Source organism: Schistocerca gregaria, chromosome 4 (genome assembly GCF_023897955.1).
Source record: "Schistocerca gregaria isolate iqSchGreg1 chromosome 4, iqSchGreg1.2, whole genome shotgun sequence".
Classification (NCBI taxonomy): domain Eukaryota; kingdom Metazoa; phylum Arthropoda; class Insecta; order Orthoptera; family Acrididae; genus Schistocerca; species Schistocerca gregaria.
In genome coordinates this window covers 32,763,388-32,777,572 of record NC_064923.1, presented here as the reverse complement: position 1 = coordinate 32,777,572, position 14,185 = coordinate 32,763,388, and the positions used below count along the sequence as shown (strand labels likewise).

Below are 14,185 nucleotides of genomic sequence, written 5' to 3'. Positions count from 1 at the left end.
GTGGGAAATAGCTAAATTGGAAGGTTCAGCTTTCCAGTTTGGCCTGTATGTTCTGTACATTTATAGCTGGTAGGTAGATTGGTAACGTTTGTGAAATTTCATTCAAAGAACATTATGTTCTGATTATTTTTGTGGATCTTTGTGACCCTTCATGTATGTGTTACTCTCCTCTCAGGGGGGCTACTTGTTGGCACTCAAAGTAAAGCAGCTAGTTCCTGAATCGTCCCGTCTGAGGTACCATTACACTTTCCAAGATGTTTCATTTAAACAATTGATGCAAAATTTTTACTGTTGTGACATTGATAAGTGACTAAATTCCAGACTGACGCTCATTAGGCAATCCACCTGAAGTGTGGTAATGTTGGCTAAGCAGGTCACTGTAAAACCTGGGAATCTCTTCAAGGAAATTGCAGTAAGCCAAGAAACCTCGAAAAAGTGCCACACATGTGGCCGGTGTCGCCCTTTGGTGATGGGAATACCATTTCCTTTAGAGTGATAGGCACAAAAGCCACAATGGACCAACACAATTTAACCCATTAGCTTCCAGTTTAGTTTTTATTAACATATATTCATAATTTTTGGAAAATTGTATCCTGGAAATGCAATTTATGGAAATATGAGGAAATTTTGTTCAGTTAGGGCCTAAATGTGAAATTTTGGGCCATCTTCATTTGATAACACTTGAGTGCTTGGCTGTTGTTTTATCCTTACACTGCCTATTGGAAAAATGATAAAGGATAAGGAAATAATAAACTCATAACATCTCAGAATTATTATTTATTTTACAATAAATCAAATTCACGGAAGCTTCTACCCAAAAACTTTCCAGAACCAAAATTTAGTGAACACCTAATACAATATTTGGGAAAGCATTCCACACAGTGTAATATTACACTTCCCACAATGTGTTCTAGGCTTTCCTTTACAGTTCTCAAATTGGTATATTCTGTGCTTTTCGCACTTCTGGATGACACACAGTTCCTACTCATATTGTATGTCTGGTACACTAGTCGTGAAAGATGAGATGAGTTTTGTTGGTCTTCCCTTAGTTGACCTCATTTCAAGACCTTTCTTCAGGTATATTCTGGCAGCCTGTTTTCTGATCTACAATGCTTGTAAAAAGGCACCAGTACCACTTTTTACCATTCACTGCTATTGTATGTTTCTCTATTAGCCAATCATGAAGACTGATGCCTCCAATGAAATTTTTGTATGTGTTCAGTCCAAATGGTTGTGGAACACTAAGCTTTTCTTCCATGGTGAATTCAAAGGTTGGACTTCGACAGTAGGGAGCAGGGTGTCAAAGTTAGTTGCTAGTGAAACACATTCAATTTTGTGACCAAAATTTCCTTCCCACTTTCAAATCTGATCTCAGAATATCACAACCCTTGTTTTTCCATTACTTTGTCTAGTAACAGGGGCACTTCCTTGTTCTGTTTTCTCATATGGTTCCACATGCACGGAATCCTAGCTCCTTTAATTGGATGAGCAGATTGCAACTAGTAAAGTAATTGCAAAATATACATTGTGACTGTTCGGTTCGTCAATAATGGACAACATTTTCAGAAAAAAATTGGAATCCAGTTGCAGATCCTCATTATCATCCATGTGATCGTTCCCACAGTATAGTAAGAAGTTGTTACGGTAACAATCTGTACCACAAAAGGCCCATAGTTTGTATCCAAAGTGCATGGGCTTAAGGCTGATAAGCTGCTATATAAAGTGATGTCCACATTTATCTCACAATCATCTCATCAGTTGCTACATTTTCTTGAAAGACTTCCCATCTTTGATAATTCTGAACCAGAGCTTCTGCTTATGGTTTCGTTTTGAAAGATTTTGTTTTTGTTGGCCTTTTCATTATTGTTGAAACATAATACAGATTTCAGTTAAGCTACCTCCTACAACTCATTGCATCTGTCGCTATTTGAACATCAAGATGATCATCCTCAGACCAATTATCTCCTTTCACTGGATAATTTGTGGTAGCCAGTGAGGATCAGGAACCCAACGAATACACAGATTTCATCAAGTACAACAGAAAAATATATTTTATTTTTACATTCCCTAGTGTGCCTCTACAATCATGCTTACAACTTCTTCTGAAACGAGTTCTTCAATAGCTTGTACGAGACTGAGGCCATGTAACTTTTCTTTCAATTCATCCAACAGACAATGAACTTTCTTCCCCAAGTCAGGAAATCAAAAATTTCGTAACCTGATCATACCATTTAACTTCGTCTTATGGGCTTTTTGTTGTCTCTTTCATGTAAAATTTCTGTAGTATCTACAATATCATTTACATAGGTATTTCCTAATGAGTCACCTTCAATATCTTGTCATCAGTCTGCTCATCTACTTATGGGGACAGAGTTTCCATATGTGCTGCTTCTATTGCTTCAGAAATAGGTATTCTATTACCTCTTAAAGAGTTTTAAAATTTTGGCGACCCATGATAAATAAATCTGAAAAGTTTGGAAAATGTAACATTTACCACGGAAGTGCAAGAGGGCAGCATGTTTTCAAACACTTGAACGCAAAATGCAGTAAAGTGTTTTGGCTTCCACTAGTACCAAACACTATTACAGTATTACGTTATGCAGGAGGAAGAAAATGACAATCGCTTTACCTTAGATGCGGCCACACCAATGAAAATAGAAATAACCAGCATGCTCTACAAAAACACCCAAGTCTTCTTAACAGTCTTGAACTGAATAACTGTAACAGAGAAATAACAACAGTGACCTTTGTTGGTTTGAAGTAGCACACATTGTTATAGTAATGGAAAAACTGACTCCCCAGCCAAAGACAGTGTGCGGTAATGGGTTAATGATTGAAGAGAGCTTTAGGATCAGCACCTAATCCATGCTTATAAAGGACTTGGACGAGCTTATCAAATATAAGATCCAAAGTTATGGGGATTCAATCCAGAATTCCACCTCCCCCTCACTGTGCCCCCCCCCCCCCCCCCCGACCCGCACCTGCCCCCGCCCCTGCCCCTGTCCAACCTCTGTCACTACTATACATATGCATAAAATGCTAAGTTTCAGTGTAATCGAGAATTCGTGAACCCTCTATGAATGGCGTAGCGAAAGTTTGGAGTTAGACGAGGGCTTATCACTTTCAATATGACAGTGCCTGGTAGACTGCTGTATGTGGTGCTTAAAGAGACCTTTGGCTAGGTGACAGCTTCAGTTGTGGGATCACACATTGTGCCACTCCTGTTGCATTTGCAGTGGTGGTGATACTTGGACTGATCTCAACCCATCCAGTTGCTGCTCTACTAAAGTCATAATGAATCAGATGACACCCTCTACCTGCCCTTCTTTTTATTAACTGTATGGAGCCGTTTCACTCTGAATTGAGTGTCTCCATGTCCAACAAAATGCTGAGGGCACACCCTATAGACTGGCCATGAGAGATTGTCCCAGACCTGCGAGCTGTGAGCTCCTGTAGCAATGGTGTGTGTACTCTTGAAAACAACTGCTTCTCAGTGCCTTTCATAAGTAACTCCCCATAGAAACACTACTGTGCAAATGAGGTACGTAGAAATCTCATTGTTCTCTAGCAGTAGTCATTTCTTTCTTCCTTTCAGCCTATGACACTTCAAAAAGTGGTCCTTCTTGTGCCTTTGTTTCTGTTTGGGAAAAGAGCTGCTGTTCTGGTTCACTGGTATGTCTTGTTGCAGTTTGCATTTTGTCAGGCCTGCGTTTGCTGTCACATTACTCCAAACCCCTTTGGCCAGTATGGCAGATTAAAGTGGTGTCCAGGACTAGGACTGTGCCTTTCGTGCACAAGTGCTCTGCTGTCAGAGTCGTCACTCGACCCACCCTCACAGCTTTCACTCCACCAATACCTCGTCTCCTACCTTCCAAGTCTCATAAAAGTTCTGCGGAAGGCAAAGGTTCTGTGTTTGAGTCGCACACTGGCAGACAGTTTTTATCTGCCAACAAGTTTCAGCTGCAGAGTGGAAAATTCATTCTGGCAATGTCCCCCAGGTTGTAGCTAAGCTGTGTCTCTGGAGAATGCTTCTTTTCAGGAACACTAGTTCCACAAGCTACACAAGGGAATTTTTGTGGGGTTTGGAATTAGGAGATGAGGTGTTGGTGACTTAAGTCTGTGTGGGAAAGGGTTGGGAGTCGTGTTCGAGTAGCTCAGATGGCAGACCACTTAGCAAAAGTCCTGCATTTGAGTCCCAGCCTGGCACACAGTTTTAATCTGCCAGGAAGTTTTGTGTGCGTGTACCCTTCGTATCTATGTGAAAAATTCACTGGAAGCACTTACATGCTATTTAAACAACAAAAAGTTGTTTGTCGTCGGCATATGGTAGGAAAGTTCACTTTTTTTATTATTATTATTATTTTTTTTTTTTTCAGTAATGTGTCCTGTCAGTGCTGTTCTCCATTTTTAGGAGGACAATTCTGTTTGCAGGTCCGTAGCTGTTAAAGTATTTGTTTTGGAAAGGGAAGTTCCAGAGCACATGAGAAGGGGGCTGCAACCCCAAATCTAGTCATGAAAAAATTAAATGCAAATAAATAAAGTAAAACAAAGTGTATCTGTGAACCTCTATTTCCAAACAGATGTCTTGGTGATTGACCTGTCAAGTGTTACCAATTATTTTAATTCCTAGGGTGCTTATCTAGAATCATTTTCATTTATATATCTGGCCTCATTGCAGGTGAAACGTGTGCTTCCATCTTGGTTGGCTAATCCTTCAGTTGTTTCTGTTAACTTGAAAGAACTTCACACAACAGTCGATGATATTGATGGATTGGATGAGGATATTGTTGCCAAGATGAAAGAAAATCATATTACCCACCTATTTCCTGGTTGGTACTAATGTTTGTACACATTTAGTTGAGTGTAATTTTATGTGCACATATACATATTATGAATTATTATAAATTACATAATTTGTGGTTACTTATTTCACTAACATAAAAAATTAATACTTTTCAGTTCAAGCACAGGTTATTCCTTGGCTGCTTTCATCTGCCAACAAGCCATCAATGTACTGGCCTAGTGACATATGTGTGTCAGCCCCGACAGGGAGTGGGAAGACACTGGCATTTGTTCTTCCCATTGTGCAGGTGAGTAGGTATACAGATACATACTTCTGAGTTTCTACATTTCTCCATAGTTTTCCTTTTATAAAAAAAAATACTACTATTGTGGGATCCAGCATTTTCTTTTTATATAAAAAATTAATACCATACTGGGAGCAGCATCAGTGGCCGCTGGAGGAGTAAATTAGAAGAATATTTCTTTAGCCTTTTGTGTACAAGGCCACTCGCCCATCCCCCTCCACCACTTACTTTCTTGTGCTGATCCTCAGTGCTCAATGGACCATGAGCCATGCCCATACCATCACACTGACACTGCTACATCATACCAATTCTGTAACGGTATTGATGAATAGGCAAAGAAATCTGAAGAGAGTAACGGTCATTTTTTTGTATTTTCCAAATAATTTTAATGAAGGTTATGACAAAATGTATCATTAATGTACATATTTCTATTTTTAATTTCAGTTTAACTTTAGAAGCATAAATAATTAATCTTTCATCAGTTCTGTTTATCTGTTTTAACTTCAGTACAATGCATAAAATATCGGTTATCTGCTTCCCATTGTTAATATCTACTGATATGTCAACACAGACAGTGTTCGCCCTGCAACATCTTGGGCATGAAGAGAGAAGGAATAGGTTTAACAAGTCCAGTGTAAAAGAAGGAACAATAACAGCTAGAATACTTTTTAATTACCTTATTCTGAAGAACTATTGGATAGATTGGAGAGACTGCACATTTATAAAGGTATTGATATTTACAAGCTTCCAGAGCCAGTAGCTCCTCCTACTGGCAGAAGGCTTGAAGGGGAAGAAAATGGGGTGAAGGAAAAGGACTGGTGAGGTTTAGGAAATGGAGAGGGTTCAGAAAAGTTGCTAGAACTGCAGATCAGGGTTAAGCTATGTTCCAATGGTTCTGCATATGCACTCATAAGTTTGTTTGTTCCAGTTGGACCTTTCAAATGGTAATTGCCCTTCAGAAACTGCCAGATGTCCTCCTGGCATGACTTTGGCTGAGTCAAGCCTCATCCACATAAATAATTTTGTTATTCCAACAGAAAATAGTAATAATAATAATAATAATAATAATAATAATAATAATAATAAGTGACCAACTGACGTATGATGTTTTAGGAAGATAATGTAATCACAATTTTGAAACCATGCCTGGAAGGAACTCAGGTTACCCTGGACCTTGAACAATAATATGCCCCAAGAGGCAGTTCTGACTCCCATTGTGTTTAATTTGCGTGTCTGTGACATACCAGCTACTAACTCCAAGAAAATCAGTTTCGCACATGATCGGACATTAAGATGACAGATCAAAGATATTACTCATTCTAGAAGTACACTCTCAAGTGACCTTGCCACACTGAATTTAGTACTTTGCAAATTGGTACTGTAGCCAAAGCCAAGTAAAATTGAGGTTGCAATGTTTCATCTTGATAATAAAGAGGCAAGAGGCACACAGGATATTACACTTTTTATTTGATGGGATTAAAGTTTCCCTTAACTACTTTGATAAATTTGTCATCTACTCCACAAAATATCCAGAAACAAAGGGGCAACAAAAAGCTGCAATTTTCCTTTTCTTAAAATGCATAGAATAAGAAATTGAAGCTACACTTTCAGAAGATCAGTTTGGATTCAGGAAAAACAGGGTAACCAGAGAAGCAACACTTCTTCTGAAATAATCTGAGCTACATTTATAGCTTTTATGTGCATAGAAGACTTGGATAATGACAAATGAAACAAATCATTTGTGGTTTTAATAAAGCAGGAATAGGCTATGAATATTGAAGAATAATATGGAACCTTATCAAAAATGAGACAGTTATTATTGATGGAAAAACAAACAAAATTATGCACTTTCAAATATTATGTTTAACCTGTGTACCGAATGGGCTCTTAAAAGCATCAGGAAAGATCTACAGACATGTATACAATATAGTGTCAAGGAATAGATATCTTAAAATATACTTATTATATAGCTGTCCTAGCTGAAAATGCAAAATCTTGAAACCATGTTAATTAAAATGGATAAATTAGTCAATAAGAAAAATTATGACTCGTGATAAAGAAGAACAAGCTGAAGTCCAAATTTTTTATCTAGGTAACAACCTACTTGAGCAAGTTTACTCATTTACATGTTTAGTAAGGAAGATCAATAGGGAATAACAGAGCAATGCAGAAGTCAAAAGCAAAAACTTACTTCAACAAGAAGATGAAGTAGATCTTAAAAATCACCAGTCTTGAAACAAAAACATAATATGTTTTCAAAGTCATAATATATTATTGTGAAACCTGGACCCTGCTGACTGAGCAAGAGAAGAAACTAAATTCTTTTGAGCCGCATGTGCTCAAAATAAACTTGTGTCTCGTGGTTACAGACAAAGAGATCATTAAAAGACTGACTGGGAAGTGTGTGGAAATCAGTTACCCAGAGAGGAGTGCAACTTATTGACCGTATGATGAGACAAAATGGAATCCTGAAAACAGTAATAGAAGGGCATGTTAATGGGAAGACATCTAAAGGAAGACAGCGACTAAGATACATATACCAAATTATGAAAGGCATTGGATGCAAGGTGTGCAAAGAAATGAAGATAACATTGGTAGGTGTGAAAAGTGAAGATCTGCTGCTAACAAATCCTTGGACTGCACAGAAGGTGATTCAGGTGCCGAATATTGAGCCCATACATGGGAAAGCAGTGCACATGCAAATAAGATGGGTGTACGTCTTCTGAAAGAGGACAATTACTATCACCGTCAGATCAACTGCAATTCAGCAGATACCAGTTTTATTCCATATCAGTTCTCTGGATCTTCGAAGAAATGCTGGTAAGTTGCAATTTTTAAAGAAGACAAGAGTACCCTCACTCAGTTCCTTGTAGTGTTTTCCAGAATCCAGCAGCTATGCACATGAAGTCATTGTAAATTACACCATCTCATTCCCAACCCAATTAAGAAGATTGCAGGGTTTGATCTTTCCCATTGTATGTGGCCGAGACTTGACTGCATCCCGACAGGATGAGGTAGATTTTGAAGAGATGGATTTTTATGGAAATGCTGTGCATGACTGTGGTGTGGAGGAAGAGGCAATAAGACTGTGGAAAAACTGCCTAGTCCACACATGTAAAGGCGATCTGAAACACGTGAAAGAAGTTATACCAAGTGCTGCCATCAAGTTGTAAAATTTAAACATTCATGTGACTATTTTTCTTGACACAGCAAACCATAGACATTTTCGTAGCAAAAATTACTTCAGCTGTGCGACCAAGTACACCCACATATTAGTTGAAAGTAACGTGCATTGTCATCTCACATTGGAAGCACTATAAGTGATTACTGCGATGGCTTGTTATTGACATCATTAAATTTATTGAAGATACGAAAGCGAAATAAGGGACAGTGCTGATGGAAAAGTGATGGACCGTGAGAACAAAATATTAAATTTGAGGAAGTTGTGTACAAATTACAAAAGGAGGAACACAGTGTTGAGTGGAGTAGGATTCAGATACCCGCTCAAAGAAAAAAAGCAGCTCAGTCCACACGACAAATACCCCGTTGACAGTACAAATAAATTAGTTAGCAATTTCTGCAGTTTTATGAGCAATGTGAAGAAATACAAATGTACAAATTTTATTACACAAATCTGTGCAAATGACGTGACATCGTTTCACAAAAGGCATAGTACACTGAAATTTTCCAAAAAGAAAAAAGGCATAAGATTTAAAGTAGCCATTGTTTTATTCAGACGAACTGAAAATTATGCTGTGACACTGGATAAATGTTGACAAGGTAGTTAGAACATACGGAGATGGCATTAGCAATGCTGAGCACACCCATTGGGTGAATCCGAGGCTTCTGACAGCACACACTCTTGGTGAGACCAAAACATGTTTGTCTACTTTCCTGTGTGAAACTTGCTCTCATAGCTTAAGTTCAATGAACTGACAGTTACTTACGAGTATGTCTTTGGATACATGGAGAACACCTATCATCAGGCAGGTGAAAATTTTAGTTTTGCTGCACCCTTTGTTAAGCATAACAAGATACATTGTCAGGTGAAATGAAATTTTAAATTTACCAAAACAAAAACTGGATGTAAGACTATACCAGCTGAATTATATCACTGTATGATAAGTTGGCCTCCACTAGGCATTACATCACACACTTCAAAGAAACATTTGTAGAAATATTTCTGGGCTGCTTCACCTGTGCACTTCAAGTGAGAACATAATATTCCAACCTCTTCCCAACAGCCTTAGTAAATTGTATTTTAAACATCTTCCTTATAATTTTTGCACGAAAACATACCGAACTGACTGTGTTGTGACTGCTGCAGTGCAAGCCATATACATTGCAAGACACTGAAACATTGTAGGTATGTTCATTAATCATTGTGCTCGCTATGAATGCTGAAAAAACTAATAGTTATACTTTCTACCACCAGGTGAAAGTATGGCATAGTAAGCAGTCAGATTGTGGTGTTGCTGCAGGAAAAGGGTAGGAATGATCAAACACATGGTAATACTGGTTCTGGCATGTTTTTTGGAACATGGTCATTACGTGTTCAGTACGGTTTCCTGACTCAGCAACATGCTGCATCCGAAACGGGGCACGTCGTATGCTGTCCGTCAGATCGGTAAGAGTCTGGACACATCCCTGATAGACATGTTATTTCAGATATCCCCACAGCCAGAAGTCACACAAATTTTGGTCGGCGTGTCTGGCAGGCCACAAATTCTTTAAATTGCCTTGAGATGATGCAGTTGTTACTGAAAGTTTCTCAAAGCAAGCCTTTCACCTGGCATGCGACATGTGGTGTCACCTCACCTTCCTTGAAAATAGTGGTCTGGACACAATTGTGTTATTGCAAAGCTGGAATCAAGTTTTGTATAAGGAGGTTCTTATAATGTGCGGTGTCACTTATACACCTGACACGCACATGAGGCAACTCCTTGAAGAAAACGGACTTAGAAGCCACACCACACAGTGCAGTGAGTGTTCAAGGACAACATGTGGTGGAGTAGAACCCCATATTCGATAGTTCTGGGCATTCGTGGCATCGTGTGGAGTAAAATGTGCCTCGTTCATCCAGAGAATATTCTCCAGCCACACTTCATCCATTTCCATATGTGCCAAAAAAACAAAGTACAGAGTCACGGCCTTGTAACTTATCTCAGGGCTTCATTTGCTGCACATGATGAATCATGTAGGGATAACAATGTAAAATGTGCTGCAAGATCTTTTGAATTGTAAATAATAGATTTCAGCTATCAGTCGTCCTTTGGAATTTTTATTGGCAGATCTAGATTTCAGCTAGAAACTAGCCATTCTCAATGCGCTATCATTTTTGTTCAATGTATGTAATGCCTGTCGGTTCATTGAACCGTGGACAGAGCCTGACCAACAGGCATTACATACATTGAGCAAAAATGACAGGGCATTAAGAATGGCTAGTTTCTAACTGAAATCTATATCTGCCAGTAAAAATTTCAAAGGACGACTGATAGCTGAAATCTATTATTTACAAGTTAAAATAACAGTCGCTGCGTGCAACAGCCTCTGAATGAAGGGTAACCTGATGAATCTTTTGAATTGTTGTTCAGGGGAGAAACAGTTCCCGGGACAGCTCGAGTACTTGCTGCAGATTTTGAGGCAACTTCATCAGTAACTGACAAGGGGAAGCAGCCGCCTCTCTCTCGCTGCAGCACCACCTAGTTTCATCTGTTTCTTCAGATTTCTTGATCATATTTCTGTAGCCCATTTATTGACACACAGCGTCTTTGCAGCTGTTTCTGTCTGCAATATTCCCGAATGCAGTGCTGCTAGTGCTGCCATTCTGATAAAACAACTTCACGAATAGTGAATGGTCTTTCTTCCCAGTGGTCGTTACATTTGGTGCAGACAACTTCTTCTTCTTAATAGCCATTGCATTTGGTACAGACGTCAACCTTCTGAACCCTTTACGTCAACAGTCACTTCACAAGTGAAATCAACACGTCACCAAGTGACAAATAGCATACTCCGCGAGTGCACCAACTAATGGTTGTACCTATGATGTTTTAGCATCCTGTAATCTGCCACACTGCAGCACTCGGGACACCATCAGTTTATAACCGCCTGTTGCAAATGACAAAAAATTCTGTATTAATCTTTGCTGGGAAGGAGAGCAATCTGACAACATAGAAATCAGCTCAGAGCAGAGCAATCTCTCTCTCTCTCTCTCTCTCTCTCTCTCTCTCTCTCTCTCTCTCTCTCTCACACACACACACACACACACACACACACACACACACACACAAACAAACAAACAAATTGCTGAAATTTTTAAAAGCATTATTTCTTCCGTGGTGACAGTATTCAGTCACAGGAATTGCTCAGAACATAATTGTCTTTGTGGAAAGATACAGTGCACTGATGAGTGTCGTGATATTTTAAGCCAGCACCACAGGAAAACAAGTCTGACATATTATTCTGTCAAATAAATAGCTATCACATACTGAAACATTAAAATAATTTGTTACTGTCTGAAACAAACACAACTTGTCCAATCAATATAAGATTCATGGAAAAGATCTGAACATATTGTGTTATATTTTTATGGTACGGAAAGTTCTGGCAGAATGTAAATTGTGTAGGAGTAAAGGAGACCACACAATTAATACCAGAAGCACTGAGTTATCAGTAGACACACAACAGAAATGAAAGATTTCCTAACTTTCATAAACACACACACACACACACACACACACACACACACACACACACACCTGAGTATTTACATTGGGGGTATATTCCAATGTAGGTGCACAGAGATTTCGTGTGTGTTTGTGTGCGTGTACTCTTGCTGGCAAAGGTTTCATTTTCTTTTGTGTGTGTTTGTCGCTGACTCAACACTTCTGCTATTCGGTGAATGGTGTACTTTACTTCTAAAAAATTTTGTTGCTTCCCAGTCTTTTTGTCCCAATCTCTTGATCTGCCAGACTTTCTTTACACTGTCCTTTGGTGCATGCATATTGTAAACATAAAAATTTGACACCATTGAGTGAGAACATGAAAACAAATATTTAAACAAAACGTTTCTTACTTGATCGCTAAAGCATTTCTCTGTGGATGGGAGCAGCTGACGTACAGCTGTTTTTCATAAATCTGCAGAACTATTTTTTTTCCCCCCAGGAATAACACTTGAATATGTACACCTGACTCCAAGTGTTTTAAGCTCAACAACATGGTGGACTGCAGTTGTGTGTGACTACACAATTTCAGCATTATGGCATCTCCATGGATTCTAACTTCCTTGATTTTTGAATTCATAGTGTGCAGAGGGTATTGTTGTGGCATATAGACTTGTAGTGTGTGAGGGCGGTCCACTTTGAACGATAACATATTGTAAGTAGTTACTACCTGACCTCTCCCCTCCTATAGCTTCTCGGGCATAAACACAATAGTGCTGCAACTCTGGCCAAGTCTTCAGTTTGCTTTGCCTGTTAACATATTGTGTACCTGTTTGTTTATGTTTTGTAATGCCACACACTCGTGGTGGTGGTGGTGGTGGTGGTGGTGGTGGTGGTGGTGGAGGCCAATGATGATTTCCTTTTTTGAAGTGGTGCATTTTATCAGAAAAGTTGTCCTGTCAGATCTCTCCACCAGAATGTGTCTTAATCATTGTGGAACTTTTTCTTTAAGACTGTTGTTAACAATAACAATAAATATTATTATTATTATTACAATAATAATAATAATAATAATAATAATAATAATAATAATAATGTTCCTGTTGGAGTGATACTTTTTTCTTGCATCACATGTTTCCATTCCCTTTCTGCACCCATTTTATGTTCTGTTCAAAGTCAAATATTGCATTCTCTTGCTGTTACAACTTGCAATGGTACAAAGACATCTTTGTTCTGCAGATAACTGTAAAGTGCATGGCAGAAGGTACGTCCCACTGTACCAGTTTTTAGGTATTTTTCTCATTCCATTTAGGTATGGAAAAGGGGAAGAAAATCATTCAAATACCTCAATACATACTGTAATTAACCTAACCTTGTCCTCAGAATCCTTATGGGGGCGATATCTGTCCTGTGTATTCCTAGAGTCACCGCTTAAAACCAATTCTTGAAACTTTTAAGTAGGCTTTCTCAGGATATTTTACGTCTGTCTTCAAGAGTCTGCCTGTTCAGTTTCTGCAACATCTGTGTGACACTCTCCCGTGGATTAAACAAACCTGTTATTATTCATGGTGCCCTTCTCTATATACATCCAATATCCCCTATTAGTCCTATTTGATATGGGTCCCACATACGTGAGCAGTATTCTGGGATGGGTAGAATGAGTGGTTTGTAAGCAATCACCTATGTGAACAGATCGCATTCCCCCCTATTCTACCAGTAAACCAAAGTCTACCACTTGCTTTACCCATGACTGAGCCTGTGTGATCATTGCATTTCATATCCCTACGAAGTATTACACCTATGTATTTGTATGAGTTGAACAATTCCAATAAAACCTGACATAACTAAGCATCTGTTAATAAATCAAGGTGTTACTGAGAAGATGATTGCACCAGAAATGAGTATCAGAATAGTGAGCAGTAACAGGCCCAGCAGAGGGCTTCCACTGGCAGTTTCCGTAGAGGAGAACATGACGATGGGAGAATTGGGCTTACCCTCCTAGCCGCCACTTTCACTGCTCCCTGGTATAGTAATAGCTTAAATATTGATAATAGTCACATGTCTTCAGGTTTGGGCAATAACTATTTTAATTTTTGTTCCAGATTTTACGGAAACGAGTCATTCCGTGTATCAGAGCTCTCATAATTTTGCCTGTACAGGATTTGGCGACACAAGTTTACAAAGTCTTTAAAACATACTGCTCAGTAACAAATCTTAAAGTGGCATTAATAACTGGGCAGAAGTCATTTGTAATGGAACAGCAGCAATTAATTAAAATAAGTAAATATTCCACTTCTTGTATTTTCCTGTCAGTAGTGAGAAACTGTAGTTTTTTTTCTGATTTTACTATATTTCCCATAATGCCTTTCTGTGAAAAATCTGTTGCCTGAATTAGAATTGCATTTGGTGCAGCAAATTACTGATGAACAAGTTTCT

The 14,185-nt window shown here is 38.7% G+C and overlaps 1 protein-coding gene across 4 annotated transcripts in view; it reads left to right on the top strand.

Annotated features, from left to right (window-relative positions):
* Positions 1–14,185, top strand: part of LOC126267968 (probable ATP-dependent RNA helicase Dbp73D) — a 143,122-nt gene that overhangs the window by 52,529 nt on the left and 76,408 nt on the right. For all 4 annotated transcript variants that reach the window (XM_049973313.1, XM_049973312.1, XM_049973314.1 and 1 more), the window contains 3 exons: positions 4,679–4,829; positions 4,960–5,090; positions 13,852–14,029. In XM_049973313.1, coding sequence (XP_049829270.1) covers positions 4,679–4,829; positions 4,960–5,090; positions 13,852–14,029 — 460 coding nt within the window. The remainder of the gene's footprint in view (positions 1–4,678; positions 4,830–4,959; positions 5,091–13,851; positions 14,030–14,185) is intronic.